The sequence below is a fragment of the Homalodisca vitripennis genome, chromosome 4 (assembly GCF_021130785.1).
Source record: "Homalodisca vitripennis isolate AUS2020 chromosome 4, UT_GWSS_2.1, whole genome shotgun sequence".
Lineage (NCBI taxonomy): Eukaryota > Metazoa > Arthropoda > Insecta > Hemiptera > Cicadellidae > Homalodisca > Homalodisca vitripennis.
This window is the reverse complement of record NC_060210.1, coordinates 45,586,008-45,605,624: the sequence shown is the minus strand read 5'-3', so window position 1 is coordinate 45,605,624 and position 19,617 is coordinate 45,586,008. Positions and strand designations below refer to the sequence as shown.

Genomic DNA, 19,617 nt, shown 5'->3' with positions numbered 1-19,617 from the left:
AGAAGACCTTACTAGAGATCAACCAAGCCTACTATCAGAAGTCGTAGACCGACCCACCCAATAACTGAATCACAACTCCGTCAGTCATCAACCGCATCTTTGTTGTGAGCGAAAGAGCTCTTGAGTCAGACGTCTTTTAGCTTATCTTTTGTATTATAAATTAAACTAAAAATATAGCTGTGGAGAATGTAACATATTATATGTTAATTTGTTATCGTATGTTTTATTCTCTAATTGAACGGTTTTGTTTATTTGAATATTTTTATGAAATTGTTGTAACTTTGACTATGGTTTTTTTATATTAGGGCCTTGCTCAATTATATTTAATTACAGCAAATTTGAGGTAAACTTTATGTGATATATATCAATACAATAGTAATAAATATAGACTATGAGAGTATGTCTATTTATAAGGATAGACACTACAAAATACAAGGCGATCATGTGAAACAGCAACAAAACGAAGAGATAAATGTTAATAAATTAACAAAACATTAAGGGCATAGTTTTGCAATAACCATGAAAACCATAAAGGATAACATGTATTATCAATTATACTGAGAAATGGTTATCAAAGCATGCGGTGCGTGCATGTGGATGTGCACTTGTGAGTGCATTCAATGAAGAGTCAGCAAACTATTCTTCAAAGGGTCATTTTCACAGGGAAGAGGTCTAAGTCCTCGGAGATTCGCTCACTCTTGCATCCCAGTAGAGGACTGTTCCTGGCGCAGTTCGTAGTTCATCAAGACGACTGTCTCGCAAGAAATCATATGATCTTGTTTCGACAGGCACTGAATGCGGTTATCTGGAGAAGATCAAGCAGTCCATTTTGGAGTTGAGCAATCCCTAATTTCCTGAACAGTACGTCTTTCTTCGATAGATTGATACATTGAGAAGACTAGCAGTATAGAGCAAGGATGCGTCGAAATATCTGAAACTAAGATGGATACCCACGTGATGGAGAAAACGATTTAAACCTTTTCGAGATTTTAGGTAGGCCTGACGAGGAGCCCATACGATACTACAGTACTCCAGATGAGGTCTGACGAATAGTAGAGTAGTTTAAGAGACATTTTATATAGAAGCGATGGTATTAAACTTATGTGGAGTGCTCTGGTGCAGGACGCGTAAACTTGAATTTCCCAGTTCAGAGAATTAAAAAATATTGCACCTAGGTCCCTCACTTCCTATCTACGCTTGAGGATAGCATTACCGATGGTATATTTGCATTGATAAGGTCTAATATTGCGGTAGAAGGTAATGCATAGGCATTTGTCTGTATTCAGGAACATCAAGTTACTACAGCAGCATTCCACAATACAATCCAGCCTAGCTTGAGGTAGGTCACAGTCTCTATCTGAAGAAATTTTCTGATAGACTTTGATGTCATCAGCGAAAGTTAAGTACTTGCAACGCAACTGGTTTGTGACATAATAATTAATGAAGAGGTTGAACAAGTGAGGACCCAATACGAAACCTTGCGGAATTCTAGATATGGCTTCGAATGACCGAGAGGGCTTCATTAAAGCGAACTTGTAGTATTCTACCATGCAAGTAACTTTAGATCAGGTTGAGCAGTTTGTCGGCAAATCCAAATGTTTCGAGCTATCTTAACAACAGTGTATGACTGATACGATCAAATGTCTTAAAAATCAAGGTTGAAAGCATCGACATGGGAGCGCTCAATGAAGGCATCAAATATGTCAGACTGGAAGGACACAAATTCACATTACTTTGACAGGAATCCGTTTGTAAAGAAAACAAACTCCAGAGTAAAACGAAAGTACCTATATTTGAATATATATATATATATATATATATATATATATATATATATATATATATATATATATACTTCCTTTTTATACAATATTTCGATTCTACTCACTATTTAAAGATTGGTTGTTCTGAATTTGTATGAAAATACAGATAGCAGTCAGCTGTTTCACGATATAACGTTGTGTGTTTATGGTAAATGTCTGTCTTTAGCCCGAGTAGATAAATATTTTCTGTCTGAAATTACGAGATAAGGAAGTAATAGTGAGTCTGTTATTTTATTTACTTACAAAATGTTTTAATAAATTCTTGGTTTTATTTTAAATGTATTAATTAGTGACAATTAAAAAACATTGCAACTCTTGGCATAAATTTTTGGTCACTATTGAGCATGAGCTGATTTCTGGTTGTTTATTAGGTTTAGTTAAATTGTGACTGTACTTGTATTTACGAGCATTAAAAACAATTTGACACTTTTGATAATTTTTGAGGTTGTTAATATTCTCTGATTAAGTTTAATGGGAATATTCCAATTCAAGAGGTTAACTTATGTTTTAAACGTTTATGTGGAAGTGGTAATTGTAAGTATATAGTTTTGTTCTGTAGTAGCACATAGGTCAAAGATTTTACTCTTAGACATGTTTGTAAAATGATTAATCTAATTTTTAAGTAGAATTTAGTTAAGAGTACTTGTATGTAATGTTAATTAAATAGCTCTTGATATTGGTTTACAAGACCCATTTTACATCATTTGTTGATTTTTCAAATGGAAAGTGCTTAACCCTTTGAAGCACAGTGGCATCATAGTGAAACCACCTATGTTTTTATTTCTATTCCTTTCCCGCATAGTGGTGCATATACGAAACCACCTTCCAGAAGTGATTTAGGACGCATTCTAGCGGCAAATTACGTAACCGCTCCACTAGATTCGCCCAAATCCCGGCAGGAGCGTTGTTTGCCACGACTGGGTGAAAGAAGAGTCCATGCCTTGACTGAGTGTGACATATTTGTATTTCTTTTGTGCTTTGATCACTTTTGGTAAGTACAAACATATATTTTCAGTATAAATGTACTTAAATATATACATATAAACTATAATAATTAGATTTGAGATGCCAGGCGAATAAATATTAGGCGTTATTGTGGTGGTTTCACCACATGACCACCATGCATTTGGGGTCGGCCGTCGTTTATACTACGTACCAGTTGCTAAACCTGTTTTATATTGTTATTTTTACTATATAAAACTACTTATTACATTTTTTACAACTGCTTATTGATTTCAGGGGGTACTATAACCATGGAGAACAAATCCATAGAGGCTTGGCTGGCGGAAACTGAAGACATCCCATCTGACCCTGAATCAGAGGACGACGAAGATCAAGTATACCCGGATGTTGCTGAAGGAATATACACAGTTGCAGAAAATGGAATCTTAGAGGTAGATTATTTGGACCTAGCCCAAACAGCTGAAGGTAATGAAATCCCGATTTTAATTATTAATGAAAATGACTTTCAAGATAATCATAGTGCAGAGGGGGTAGAGCCTGGCATTCCCGAAGGTAATGCAGTCTTGGACGTTCAAAATCAGCCTATGGACGTTCAATTTGATGAGGACTCTGAGCCTTTGGCTAACAGACTTTACAAAGATAGTGTTACGTGGTATCAAAAGTACTACTCACCCAATAAGTCGTATGATTTCAATGAACGCACAGGTCCCCTAATTGACGCTTCAACCCCAGTTGATGTGTTTTCAGCTCTTTTTCCCGACGATCTAGTTGACAAACTTGTGTTTGAAACCAATGTTTACGCTACCCAAATAGGTGGGGGCGTTATCAGATTTCCAACAACAAGGAAAGAAATGAAAGTGTTTCTAGGCCTAAATATCCTAATGGGAATAAAAAAACTTCCCTCCTACCGTGATTACTGGTCTTCAGAGGCAGATTTGAGAGATGACTACATATCTTCATACATGTCTGTGAACAGATTTGGCTGGCTTTTAACAAATTTACATATAAACAATAATAATGACATGCCCGAACGAGATTCTCCTAATTATGACAAACTATATAAGATCAGGCCTCTCCTAAACAAGCTTCAAGAAACCTACAAAGCATGCTATGCTCCATCTCGATTTCAATCAATTGATGAGAGCATGATTCCATTCAAAGGTCGGAGTGGAATCAAGCAATATATGCCAGATAAGCCAACCAAGCGTGGGTACAAAGTTTGGGTGAGGGCTGATGAAAAAGGCTTTATCAGCCAATTTCAAATCTACGAAGGTAAAAGGGCTGGAATAGTTGAAAAGAATCTTGGGCAAAGGGTAGTAACAGAACTCACTGAAGAATTAGTAAATAAGAATTATGTAATATATTGTGACAATTTTTTTAGCTCAGTCAATCTAATGATTTACTTACAGAAAAACAATATTCAAGCTTGTGGTACAACAAGAGCTGACAGACAATTTTTTCCAAAAGAGTGTTTGCCTGAAGGGAAACATATGAATCAAGGAGAACATGACTTCATGTCAACTATGACTGGAATTGTAGCTGTCGAATGGAAAGACAAGAGAGGTATCTACTTTCTTTCTAATTACCACAATCCTAACGAAGTGACAACTGTAAACAGAAAACAGGCAAACGGTGAAATTGTAGCTGTTCCATGCCCTATATTAGTAAAGGACTACAATGCTCACATGGGCTATGTCGATAAGGCAGACATGTTGAAATCTACCTACTCAATAGATCGCAAGTCCAAAAAGTGGTGGCACAGAATCTTCTGGCACTTTCTGGACACAACCATAGTAAACTCTTTTATCATATTTTCAATGCTATCCCAGGGAAAACCACTGACACTAAAAGAGTTTAGGAGAAGCGTGTCAAAAGCCCTTCTGGGAGTACCTCGTGGAGAAACTAGAGGAAGACGAAGTTCTTCAACTCCAATCAACAACTACAAACCAAAGGTTCCACAAGAACTTCGTTTTACGGAAAATGCACACATGCCAGTAAGAGGAACGTCTCGACGTTGTGCTCAATGCTCCATCAAAGAAGAAGTTCATCGGTCGAAATGGGTATGTGAAACGTGTGGTGTTGCCCTTTGTTTGAGTGAACTAAAAGATTGTTTCCGAGCCTATCACCGAAAGGAATAAATAAAAAGTGTCCACATATGAAGTAATAATAACATTATCAACACAATCAGTTTTGGATTGTTAGAATAGTCATTTATTGATTGTATTAAATAAAAGTTGGTGGAGAAAATTTAATTTTATTTGCATACACCCAAAGACCGTACTTGCATAGTGGTTATGCAGTGAAACCACCTCAAAAATAAATATAAATTATGATTGACAAAATCTAAAAATAAATGTACTGTACTTACAAAGGTTATTTCTATAGGGAAACAATATAAAATCACTAAAATATTCATTTTTTGTAAAACGTGCTTCAAAGGGTTAATAACTAACTAGAATAACAATACTAATAAAATAAAAGTGAGGAAAGGCCTTAAAAGTTTAAAAAATACATTCTGTCCTATAGAAATAACATCACTATTGGGTAAGGATGATTCTTGAGTATAGCTTGCAGGTCTGCAGTATAATAAGCGGCTACCAACACAATCAAATCATCAATATACATGAGTATCGAATCCTCAATGTTCATGATTAGCTTATCTAAAAGTACTGGAAACAAAATGTCGAACCAAAGTACGTAGTAGGTATTTAAAATAACAATATAGTTCTGCTGGTTTTACATCTTGAACATTAATATATTAACGCTAAATTAAAACTATCTATGCTATTATAAAATGTTACAAACAAAATAATGTAAAATTTAATTACTTTTTACTATTTTCAAGGATGAATGTGTGACTCAAAGAACACACGTAGGCCTACCTGAATATTTTCAAAAACTAACAAATAAATACTTAGAACATATATAAGGAGTTGTATTATTCTTTGTGCTGCATACACAGAGGAAGAATTTAATGCTATTATTGAAGAGATGGGGAGACTTTAATAAGCAGCCTACACTCGTTATTCGGTTGTTCTTATTGAACAATTCGATATATTATCCAACTTCGATATGGAAAAATCGTTCTAATAAATTACCGTAACAAGAAGAATGTCGTACATTACAGTTTGAAAGACATAAGTGTTACACTACTATTACAAAACAACAAAACCAACTATGGCCGAGACTCAAAGAAACCTTACAATATTTATAACGCCCAGCTTGATATCAATGGGTAACCGCTTTTGTGAACTGTAGAGCAACCCACAAGTTGAAGCCACTTAAACAAATCTCTTTACGTGTGAGAAATATCTCGCACATTTTCCTCAAAAATACTAGTTACTTCTTGCTGTTTTATTGTTTACATTAAAACTACTATAACTAATAAGTTGACATCATGCGCTAATTCAAATAAATTGTAATATTGAATTATTCCTAAAGATAAAACATTGAACCATTTGATAAAAAACAACCGAATAACGAGTGTAGGCCGCTTATTAAAGTCTACCCAAAAAGATTCTTTCAGTTGAAGGGGGGAAAAAGATAAAATTTAACTCTAATAAGTTACAGTATTATTTGGACAATGTTAAGTCACTCAGTTTCATATTAAATAAAGAGGGCTACAAACATGGTCCTGAAAGAGTGAAGTTGATTCAGAACCTAAAATTGCTCAAGAATAAAAACGACTGGTAGAAAATAAATGGATACCCCATAGTGAACTTTTGAGAATGTTTTTGTGCAAGCTTTCAGAAATAGTTTTGTCATTTAGGATATTGTTGAAAAAGAATGTTGAATAGTCTTGGGAACATTATCATGAAAACCTTTTGATAAAATTAAAAACAATGATCGCTAATGTATCAGTATTGGCGACTTTTAATCCTACTGAAGTGGTTATAGTTCATGCAGACGAAAGCCAAAATACTCTTGGTTATGCTTTGATTCAAAATGGAAAAACAAAAATGAATGCCATCCGATCTGTGACCCAATGCGACATTAATTGCACTCAAATTGAAAAGGAGCTATTGGCAATCTTGTTTACTTTCGAGAAGTTTCACAATTATTTACTTATAGATATTCTCAAGTGACAATGTATACAGATCACTCACCTGTGATATCAATTATTAAAAAAGAGATATACCAAATAGAAAATAACAGGCTGAGAAGGTTAAGAATTGAATTACTACCTTATAAATTTGAACTGAAATATCTGCGTGGAAAAGACATGGTTGTGGCAAACTACTTTCACAAAATTTTGTGTATGAAGATGTCAAAGACTATGTTATAATGAAAGATGTAGTAAATACAGTTGGTGCAGAACTGACTTTTAAGCATGAAACAAATAGTGATGGAGTTTTATTTAAAGTCATGATGTACTACAATAAAGGATGGCCCAACAGGGGTTATAACAATGGATTTGAGCTCAATTATTATTTTAAAATGAAGAATGACATAACTGTGAAAGATGGACTTGTTTATTTAAATGAAAAGCTTGTAATACCACAGAACTTTAGATAATTTATTGTTGGTTTGAAACTCATTTAGGGTTTGAAAAACTAAGAAACTAGCTCAAATGTAATTTATTGGCCAGGGATGACTATCTTCGTTATACTTAATTCTAACTCTTTACATTTCAAGGAATTAGGAAAGAAATGGAATTTTGTGCTCAATGCATCAAGTCCTTTATATCCTAAAAGCAATGGGCTGGTTGAAAAGAATTTGGAATTGTTAAGTCAGTGTTGAAGAGGCTGAATAGGGAAACAAGGATTTGTATATATACTTATTAAGCTACAGGAATTCTCTTGTGGCCGGAATGGACTACTCTTCATCTCAGTTACTTATGAGCCACCATATAAGAAGCATACTACCTGTTGAACCTTCTCATCTAAAGCCCTCTATTGTGCAAGATGATAAGATTACTTCTAGGTTTACCAGCAGTATTATTATAATAGGGTATATCTTGTAAATAAGAAGATGTATTTAATAATAATGATAGGGCACTTGTCCTAAATAAGTTCTCAAAGACTTGGGAAAAAGGAAAAATAATAGAGAAACTGAGATTTTGTTCATACTTAATCAAGACTATGGTTTACTTGTCAATTTTGCAAACGAAATGTTGTTGCACGACAGTGTAGATTTTCCGATGTTGATTTCAGTGATTAATTAACATTTCACCTCGGTGGACATGTGAAAACTCACAATTTGTGTATCTGGGACTCTTTTAACCCTCACTAAATGGTACAATTACAATAAGATTCCCCTAAATTGATTATTTTGTATGCCATATCTAGGTGGAAAGTTTATAGTTCTTTCTTTTTGGAGTTTCTTATCTTGATGCTCTAGAGCTATGGCTATTTCCTCAATTGGAAAAAGATGAAACACAGAACTTTATTTGGCAGCAAGATGGTGCACCGCCTCACTGGCATAACTAAGTACGTGATTGGTTGAATGTCACCTAACTGCGGGATTGGCCGCAAGGGGTGACAGCTTGTTTTACATGGCCTCCACGTTCACCCGACCTGACACCATGTGATTTCTACCTTTGGAGATTCATGAAGGATTGTGTGTATGTGCCTCTGCTATCAGCTGACCTACCCGACTTAAGGAACAGGATTAAAGCAGCTGTCACAACAATCACTCCAGACACATTGATCAAAGTTTGGGAAGAACTGGGCTATCGACTTGATGTGTGCTGTGTGACGAATGGAGCTCACGTTGAACACCTGTAAGCTTTTAGATATAACTATATGAGTTGCTCTTTAATTTCATGTGTTAATTAGAATTTTAAGATTTATATAATAAATACTACAAAACGTTAAAACTCTGATATTCATTTATAAAAGACCGGTATATTCATGTCTAGCTATATATAGTTATAGTAACTTTGTTAAGCTAATAATTCTTTGTTTTAATTTTTAGGTTAAATATGACCAGGCAATTGGAGCTCCAGCTTACAATATCTTCCTAGGAATGCACTTATCAAGATTATTTTGATTTGTCTTTCACCAAAAATATTTCATAATGATATATAAGGTAAGTTATTACAAGTAAAATATATAACACTTGTTTTACTAGGCTTACAATATAAGAACAGTACACTCCTTCTGATAACAGATAACCACATAGTAGTCAAAGTTACAAATTTAGTTTGATACAAAATGAGAATCTCCAGCGTGGTTCCCTGGAGCTTTTTTCATATTTAAAAAAGATATTTAAGCAATTATTTAAATATATTATACTATTAGCACTTACCCACGGCTTCACCTGCAATTTCTCTGCAAAATTCCATTTATTTGATTGAATAGCTCCCAGAGTTTCAGTAGCACGAACTACGAGGCACGTCCAGAAAGTAAGTGTACTGGTACTCTTACAGCTGTAGGGATCACTTTTTCGACATGTTGACAACACTGCCGCGTAGCCTGAATCCTCCCCTTCAAAATGAGACCAATCCGAGGTTAGTGTGTTGAAAACTCTTGACACAGTAGCATCTCTCACGAAAAATGTTGATCGTATCTCCCGCCAAGTGCGAAATTTGCACCGTCATTCGCTACCTCGTTGTGAGGGGTAAAGCTCCGGTTGAAATGTGAGGTGAAAACTGTTTAGACTGCCTCTTATTTTCAGGCGTGTAGTGGGCAACCCAAGTTTCGTCTCTAGTGACAGTAGAATAGAGAAAATGATCGCCTTCGAGTTCGTAGCGTTCCAAAAACTCTGGAGCTCTGCACTCGATTCAACTTGTGCTGTTCTGTCAGCTGTTTTGGGACCCACCTTGCAGACAATTTCTGATATCCGAGAGTTTCTGTTATTGTTTCGTATATCAGGGATCTGAAGATTTGCGGAAACATCGCAGCAAGTTCATCTAACGTCAATCTGCGATCTCCACTGACCGCATTCTCGATTTTTTCCACAAGTTCGTCAGTCACAGTTGAAGGTCTTCTGCTCCTCTGATCGTCATGCACGGAAGTACGGCCATTTTGAAACTCATGACACTACTTGTACGCCACTTTGGTGAACTGCAGCAGAAAGTGTCAACAGCTGTTTAAGGTCCGTTAGTTTTGGATTACGCGTCGTAAATATTATAACTATTTTCCAGAATTATTAAATATTCTGAGAAACCTTTCCAATGTTTCTTACCTTTTAAACCTTCCTTGGACTTTTAAAACTATTTCAAAACCAAAATAAGGCAAATTGGTCCAGTTGTTCTCTAGTTTTAGTGAGACTAACAATAGTCATTTCATTTTATATACTAAAATATAGGATGTATCATTTTAAAGGCAGAGCTATAAACCTTTTAAAAATGTATAAAGTTTATTTTAGAAATAAAGTTATTACATGGACTTGAATATTATGTAAAAATAAAAATATAATTGCTACATTGCTAGTTAAGCTATGTGGTTGGTCATTCACACTTAGAATATATTTTAATAGCATTTGCGTCAATATTTGTTGGCAGATTTGTAAAAACGTTAGTAAAACATCATTAGTGAATAACTATCAAGCAGACTGATGGTGACCACGATCAGTTGCGGTAACTGCAGTTAGCTGTTTTATAGTTTTTAAAATGGTTCATGTTTTTTTGTTAATTCAGATTTGTTTCATTGCTTGTTATACATTTTTGGAAAAAAATGGAATTTTTACATGTATAGAAGATGTTATCTTTAATAGAAATACAACACTAAAATTAAAGTAATATTTCAAAAGCAGAATAAAAATAAACTTATAAAATAACTATGTATGATTCAAGAGAAAGCAGCATTATATAATTATGTAGATATAATATTAATGTAACATAATATTAGCTTGTATCACAAGTTGTATAACCATACAAGCACAATGGTGTACATAATAATTATAAGTTGGTTTATTAACAGAAATTATTGTAAATTATGATATGACTTAATTTATGTTAATGTTTTGTCCAAAACATTTCAAACATCTTCTTAATCACCTAAGTATATAAATGTTTTATTGAGGTATTGTACATGACCTAATAATTATTTTTGTTCCAAAGTTTGTTACACTAAGTACCTAGATCAGTAAAATTTTGGTGTTTGTATTTTATTATTATTTTAATGGAATTAGTAAAATACACTGTATATCCTCATGTAAAAAGATTGTTAATTAGTAATTTAACAATCAAAATAACACCAAGGTTATTTTGTTTAATCCAAGAACATTACACAATTTACTAAATGTTTTATCTGAAAGTTCTGTATTCCTTTTATAGATTCTTTCTTTTCGGTGGGTAAAACTAGAAAATAAAGGAAGAAAAAGAATGACACAAAGACACATATATTGGTTTTATTTGTTTACTGTCACCAACTGGCATAAATGTGATATTCTCAAGGTGTGATATTCTGTGAGTCTGTTATGTGCTGGTCTGTTTAGACTTTTGTATACTTTAAGATTAGATAGCAGTTGAACCATCACTTTTGTCAGAGTCAACAGTAAAATAACACAACAAAGAAATCCGTTCAAGCTCAAGGCCTATGCTTGTTTAGTTTTCTTCTTTGCATGTTATTAAAAAAAGTATATTAGCAAATGGTCTAGGAGTGTTGTTAATTTTATTAATATACGATTAAAATCCACAAAATATTGTATTTTAAAATACTACTACATGATCTGTCCATACTTGTTTATAGTAGTAACAGAATTACTTTTTATTCAGGAAAATGAAAAGTTTTATTGTTCTGAGAAGAAGAGAGAATTCATGTTCGGGTGAAAATCACTGATTTAGAATTAATTATATTTTTGGAGTCTTAACACTAGAACTGGTATATTAGTCTTAACTGGCACATCATATTAACTCTTTTGAGTGCCTGGGGCTGATGAAATCAGTCCTCAAGTAATTCTGAAAAGTATCGAGTGCCGATTGGATTGGCTGTTTGAATATTTATTATTCTGTTACTAATTGTTGACATATGAAATTGTACTTAATCTCAAATTAAAGCTCAAGAAATGTACCACAAAATGCACATACTCCCAGTTTTTTTTTTTATTACTTAGTATCCGTTATTGTACCGCAGCTGATATCTCAAAGGCAATGGCAGTAAGCTTGCCCACATGTGTAACTAATAGTCACTTTCGTAAAAAAATGTTGTAAATAGTTTGTTGTATATAGACTTTACTGAATAAGTATAACTGGCAAAGACTCCTAGTAGCATATTTTCTGTGTGATGAAACATTATTTATTTTGATATCATGTCTCAAGTAAATTGGATAATGTGGTGTGTCTTTTATTTTGTAATGTAAATTAAAGTAATATCAGTTGAATTAATTTTACAAACTGTGTATTGTGAATGATTAAGAAAATGGTTTTGTCTCATTTATACATATCAAATCAAATAAAAAAAGAATATCCATCTTGATTTAATTTCATACAGTTGGTAAAAGCTATGTATCAAATATGAGAGTCAAGTTCTATACGGGTGCAAATTTTAGGCATTGCACACTAACACACAAAAATTCAAGACTCAGTTATACAAATACGTACTTTTTTAAAATTTTATATATTTGTTTCTATTTATATAGAGAATAATATAAAAGATGTATACAAACAAATAAACAACATAAAACTACTATTTTTGTACTTCAAAATTGAAAACATATTTAAAAAAATTTATGTTATTTTTGGTATTTCAAAATATTTACATGTGTTATAATTAAAATATATGTATATTAATTTTTAGCTTAGTTTTCTACCTGCATAATACAGCAAAAATAATTTCATTATGTTTAATTGTTATAAATTAATTAGGTGAACATTACATAAACACCAAAAGCACTGAGAGAAGTGAACTGTCAGAAAAGCTTGGCACTGACAGTGCCATCCCATCAAAAGCGCTTAGCACTCAAAATGGTTAATCCCCTGCACAGGGTTAAAAAGTTGACTGCAAAATCAGCTGTGTATATATACATACACACAGAACAAAAACAACATAAAACTAAACAGAACAGAATGCAGCTGATAAACAGCTGTCAAGATTGCATAGTGTACCAGACATCCTTACCATTTAGCAACCAATAACAATATAAAGAAATGTTACATGTATAAAAGTGAGTACATAAAAAAAGTTCAGAATCTGCTGATTACAGTGATATAACTTTTATTATGATTTGCACAAAGATTGTTTGAAAAATAAAGTAATTAGCTGATGATATTTAATGCATCGCAAATTCGACTTAGTTTACAACGGCAAAATGCATTCTAAATTACAACTTCACTAGTTCCAGGATAAATAAAAAATATTGAACTGAATATGCCTTAACAAAAGCTTACAGATGATTAAGGCAATCATTTTGTCAGGTGGTTGAGTGAAAATATAGACTTGTTGCAGCATTTTCATCTTACTTGTTTTTTAGTAGTCAATTGTCATATTTTTCTTTCCCCTAACACAACATTATTTTGTCCTTGTTATCAATACATTACTAATGCCATCCATTTTCCCCAAGTTCCGGTTTACCCTTAATAAGTGTCTGTTGAGTTTAAAACCAATATTATGTTATTGAATTATCAATCTTCTAATGGTCTTGGCATATCTAGAGTTTCAAAATGTTTAGTTTATGGTTTTTTCTTAGTTAAATTAAACTACTCACTTATCAATAATTGCTTAACCATCCAAGTGTTTACTTTATCGCTTGCCATTACACTGTTTTTGGGAATTTGTAAGGTTTTAGTTTTAATTATGCAACTAACATGTTTATTAATAAAAATTTCTAATAGTATGTACAATTATTTACTCACAAATAAATGGGGATTACAATAAAAAATATTTGTTTGCTTACCTTGTATTTTGTGTATTGTAGGCTTCTTGAAAATATAAGAATGTAGTTTTGCATTTTTAAACTTTAAACCCCCCTCTCCTACAAAATGTAAGAATAAAAATTCACTTTCCCAATTTAGCTATTTTATACACAATTTAATGTACTTTTAGAAGATTTGTACACTTATATATAAACACACACACACGTTTTGAGTATTTATAGTCTTAAAACGATATATTGACTGGGTAAAAATACTACTTCTAAAGGTCACTCCGATAAGCTACCAAAATGCAATAAACAGCTGTCACCGACTGGTTACTGATGTTGTCACTTTGAAGTACGTGATTTAGCTAAATACAATAAATATCTAGAGACAGTGCAAAACAGAAAGTTTGTAATCAGCTGCTTACAACGATATATGATATATCATATTTTAGATTGATAAAGCTACTTCTAGTGATGTAATTGTGAATACCTGTCTTTTCCTCTTGACCATGTCTACTAACACTCCAGACATGTATCTCAATGCTGTGGTCACAACTACTAATGCTTGGAAAATTAAAACATTTTTCGTAACATTATGATTTTAATTTATTTATCAATAGCAACCTCCTTTTAAATAGGACAGATAGTCCTACATTAAATTGAAATTAACTGTGCAAGATGGCAAAAAAAAACAAACATAATTTACTAACTAAATAATAACATGGCTAGATTATGACTGGGGTATACAAAAGAAGTGAAAAAGCCATGGCAACACATTATAAGTATAAAGAGAAAGGGAAATCCAATAGAATATTTTCATAGCAACATAACAACCTAGTAACCTATTAGGCCATAAAAGATTAAGACTTGCATAATATTTAAGAAAGGTAACATAAATTAAAGACAACAATTTAATGATAACATTGATAATTAAAGAAAACAATGTTATGACAAAACAATGTAATAAATCCTATAAACAACATAGTAACCACGTGAACAAAGACTTCTACTATGCAAATATGTGACAATAGCTATAACAATATATTGTGATCAACAATGAGAAATAACAATAATTAATTTCCAAACAATAAACAACATTATAGTACAGTCATATAGACTATAAATAAAAACAACAGCAAAAAATATCAAGCAAATTTTTGTATGGCTAACTAGAGATGCCAGTTTGGCCGAAAACTAAATTTACGTTTTATAAATGGCTATTAATTATGAATTGTCAGAGCATCACCCTGAGCCGTACCTAAAAAGGAATACATGGTACTTAGCCTGATGTCAATTATTTCCATAGAAACTTTCCTGGTGCTATATTATACAATCTTTATGATTCACCTTCCCCCTGACGACTGATCCTTTGCATATATAAAAGTGCTCTTTCTGGTTGCAGCTATGTGAGTATTATTTTCCAACATCTGTGTTATTCCTTTTTACTCAAGTAAGGAATCTAATGATACAGTAATAGAATATTAAATTGTAAATGTGACAGTTACCACAATAATTAATTATAAGCTGTTCAGTCTTAAATCAAGTTTATTAAAAAATAAACCTCCAGATGTACTGTAGTTATAGGTATGTAGAATTTATGTCTATAATTTGTATATAACTATGTATCTTTTGCACCTATATTTAAATATTTTTATAAATGGATTATGATATGAGCTCATGCTGTAAATTTTCAATTATTTGAAAACAAAATTTCAAATACATTTTACCACATACCAGTATTGGTAACTGCATTGCCAGATTGAGTTTTCATTACTTTATACTTCTTAAATTTTCCTTATCAGATTCACCCTGACTGAATATGCTGTTTAGATGTTCGTAATACAACATATAGTGCTGAAGTTTTTGTGGTTACAGGTTGAGGTGGTGATATTGCTATGGTGGCTGTGTTGTGTCGCTGCGGATATTACTGTGTTCTCCAGGAAAACTCACCATGAGTTGGATGTGGAATTTCGAGATGTACCGGCTAAATTCGGCATGTCCATTCCACCAGAAGGTCTCAGGGTCAGTCAGCCTTTTTTTTTTAAATATTTCAATTTATAAAAACTTTAAAGCCATAATGGCGGTGGGCAGTAGTTGTGGCTGTGTCTGTTATTTATTTCCAAAAATACAAATCTAGACTAGCAATCTGTGGGGATTTTAACATTGAATTAGTTGATTCAAAGAAACATGAATCAATTTTCTTTTCATACCTTTTAAGGTCACTAAATTTATTTTGCTCAATTAAAAAAGTCAACACGAAATGGTGCCTGTATAGATAATGTTATTTTTAACTTCTCAGGTGATAATTTTTCTCTTGATGTTGTTCGTAGCTGTTTCGCAGATCATGATCCGTTAATTTTCAAGTAATTTCTTAATTCATCCAAGAAGGGCAGTACTAATCTAACTGAACTTTTATGTAATGACAATGTTGTATACATCAGGAAACATACATAAAGAGGAATACGTAGTCATTTATTGAAAGTGTGAAAGAGGTTGATTAGAATTTGATTTCTGAAACTTCTGGCATCTGTACTTTGTTTCACAACTTTTTTCAATGTGCGTTAACTTATGGTACTATTTTTCTCCATTGGATAAGAAATATAAAACAAACAAAGAAAAACACAAAATAATTGGTTGGTGTACTAGCAAGCGAACAGTAATTAGAGAAAAAATGCTTTTGCTGCATACCATTTATAAGGATTTATATAGGTGTAAATTCATCAGCAGCAGAGTTCCTTAAAGGTTAGCATGTCTTCTGAAGCAAGCTGTCTTTTATTGGAATGAATTGCATCGATTTAGATTGTTATGGTTGTTTCCAAATTTGCTAACTCCAAAAGTATGGGCTGTCTAATGATATAGTTAAAAAAGGACTATTCAGTTTATCAGTGAATTCCTTTCTTTAATTTACAACTAATTCTTAAAATCTGGTTATTTTCCTGGCCCACCGAAAATTTCAAAAATAGTTCCAATCTTTATAAAAGGTGAAAACCCCCTGTTGCAAATTTATAACCCAATTTATATCATCCCAATCTTCTCAAAAATATTTGAATCTTTAATTTATAACCAATTGCGTTATTATTTTGAACATAATAATATTTTAACCAACAATCAGTTTGGATTTAGCAAAACAAAAAATACCATTTCTGCAGTTCTTGAAAGTACAAATAAAACATTGGATGCTTTTTAAGATAAAGATACAGTTTTTCTCTCCTGTGTGACTTAAGCAAAACATTTGATTGTATCCTGTTTGATATTGTATTAATGAAATTATAATTTTATGGAATAAAAGATGATTCTTTGAAAATACGATGGTTTGCTTTGCTGATGACACAACATTACTTTCTAAGCACCACGATATTGCAACTTTACAGGTGATTTTGAAATCAGCTCTTGATAGTGGAAGAAATTGGTTCTAGGCCAATAACCTTTGTAACCATGAAAAACTTATTCAATTTTAGTAGGTTTATAAACAAAATAATATAAAAAAAATAGACCAGTAAAACTATTGGGCGTTCACATGGATTCAAAGTTGAATTGAGGAACTCATATTGATTTTGTTTGCAGGAAAATTTCTAGGATCAGGTATCTTATCTGGAAATTCATACCCTGGAATAATATATTTTGGGCTTTTTGAATCACATTTAAGCTATGGCTTGCTTTTGTGGAGACATTCCTCTTTAGCCAGCAACATTTTATTGATTTAAAAAAAGTAATTTGCACAATGTGTTGGGCTGGCCCTGTGGAGCATTGTCGCCCCTTGTTCAAGTTTAACCCTTTCCGGGCCAGGCGGCAATATATTGCCGCCTTGATATTCATCGTTTTCTTAAATAAATACGACGTTAAATGATTAAAGTTTTATGTTTTTTTTATTCCCTGGTATATTTGTAGATAATTAACCCTTTTACTGCCGGACACTTTTTTTTAGTTTGTTGAAAAATGCCAGACTTTAATTTTACTGACTTGCTAAAAATGCCGGGCTGAAATTGACTAAAATGTAATGATTTTTTTTTTAAATCATGGATTCATTATTTTTTATCATAAATTGATCAACTTTATCTTGTTTTTTTCCTTATAAGTTGAAATTTGCTACAAAAAATAATTTAAACATTTTCTGTCATTAAAAAATATATATATTATGTCATGAAACAAAAATTTTAAATAAATAAAAATTATTTTTTGAGTTTGCACTTTAACAACTATATTTAAATATTAAACCAACACCATAATTATAATTTTTTATTGTATAGTAATTATATATAAACATTCCCAAAAAGTTTTAGGAACACACCTTGAAAAATACTGAAGCTGTGATGAATTTTTGAAATTGGTGCAATATCCTCGAATTTCAAGATAGCACTTATTGATAACACTATATCACTTTATAATACATAAATCACTTTATTACATAAATCACTGTCCATTGATATAAAAATATAATATATAATAGAAAATTAAAGTTAAAAGGCACTTTGATCAATATTTACAAAAATATATATACATTTTTAGGCCTGCTGATTAGCACTTGTGTTCCCCAAAACATGTGGGATGAACACCTTTTTTGCAGTTTTTGCAGGTGACAGGTGATCTTCTCTTACTCATTTTATTACTCGTAAAAATATGTAGATTTACAAATATAAATGTCAAATAAAGTGTAAAACACGAAACAACACAAGTGGAACTCACGACTAACGAGATCGACCATAACCTTATCAAACCAAACTCGAGTTATAACCAAAGACGTTCAGTAACAAAAATGGCTTCCATAGATTATAAAACCTGTTTTCTGTGTGTTGTCCATATAGTAATGAATAACACAGCTGAATTTCGATGCATTTGGACAACATTGAAAACCAGTATAAAACAAATACGAGACGGCTTTTATAGCGCACGTCGGCGATTTCCGCACAAACGGCAGAGTGCGCAAATAAGCACGTCGGCAGTTTTCGAACAAATCGCAACGTGCGCAATTGCGCACGTCGGCAGTAAAAGGGTTAATATGAATATCATTTTTATTTTGGAGGTCTATGCGTTTTTATTTCGTAATTGTCACGTGACATTATCAGCTGACTCGATCTATTGTTGTTAATTCTTTATGCTTTAGTGTAATTGTATTATTGTATGCTGGATTCTTCTTCATTATTTTATTTTGTGGTTGTAAATATTAGTAGTGTTAGTAGTTACCTGCTTACCTCTTGTGTGTAGTAGTTACAATGACTGACAATTTGCGATCTCACGGGAGTGAAATTGTAAGTAGCATATTTGTAAATAGAAAAAGTGTAAATAAATTTCAAATAAAATTGTGTAGATATTTCTTGGTAAATAGTGTTTTTAACTGTATTGAAACTGTTTATGGATCCTACAATCATCTGTTTACTGGTACATCCATAATGTGAATATTTATTTTAAGTTTCTTGCAGTGTAAGAGTCAGTTGCTTTATCATTTATAAAATGTTGCGAGGTACAATTATGCGTATTTATACAAAATGTGTCATAATAAATTTATTTATGAGAGAAATAACACAAAATTTTGTGTGGTTGTTCCTTTCTAAATGTACAATATAATAACATAGCTTCCCACAGTAAAATTATTTTTTCTTTTTTAGTTATATTTTTTTGTTGATAGTATATATCTATACGAGTAATTTGGTGCAACTTTTAGGTCATTCTCTAATTTTTATGAAAAGTTATAAATTTTAATCTAAGAGACTGCAAAATCGCCAATTTTAGCCTGGCACTTTTGACTAGTCACAAGGGGATATGATATGTGAAAAAATTTTGTAACACCTCACATTTGGTCCTGGCCCTGAAAGGGTTAAGAAGTGAATTTTTTTTAAATACAGTGAATTTTGAAAAGTTAGTTATTCTAAGTATTGTTTTGTAATCAACTGATGAAAATTGGTGAAGTTGTTTATTATAAAATGTACTTTTATACACAGTGGTCAGATTAGTGATATCTTTTTTATACATATTTCAAGAAGTCAAATTATAATTTAAAAAAATTCTTTTAGGTAAGTATTTCTATTATTGTAAAAAAGTATTGCATTTATAAATTCTTTTTACATTTATTGCAGTAGAGTACATTTCATGC

At 32.2% G+C, this 19,617-nt stretch overlaps 2 protein-coding genes across 5 annotated transcripts in view; both read left to right on the top strand.

The window, feature by feature from the left end:
* The first annotated feature begins 1,943 nt into the window (after positions 1-1,943).
* Positions 1,944-19,617, top strand: part of LOC124359266 (E3 ubiquitin-protein ligase RNF13-like) — a 59,395-nt gene continuing 41,721 nt past the window's right edge. The window contains exons 1-3 of one of the 4 annotated variants that reach the window (XM_046811879.1): positions 1,944-2,040; positions 8,703-8,816; positions 15,405-15,551. In XM_046811879.1, the coding sequence (XP_046667835.1) occupies positions 8,805-8,816; positions 15,405-15,551 (159 nt within the window). In that variant the 5' untranslated portion in view covers positions 1,944-2,040; positions 8,703-8,804. Of the gene's footprint in view, positions 2,358-8,489; positions 8,509-8,702; positions 8,817-15,404; positions 15,552-19,617 lie in introns of those variants that run through there. The other 3 variants (XM_046811877.1, XM_046811881.1, XM_046811880.1) reach the window with 3 other exon arrangements.
* On the top strand, positions 3,077-8,512 carry LOC124361002 (piggyBac transposable element-derived protein 4-like). Its single transcript, XM_046815039.1, has 2 exons — positions 3,077-4,058; positions 8,370-8,512. The coding sequence occupies exons 1-2, from the start codon at positions 3,077-3,079 to the stop codon at positions 8,510-8,512; spliced, it is 1,125 nt and encodes a 374-aa protein (XP_046670995.1).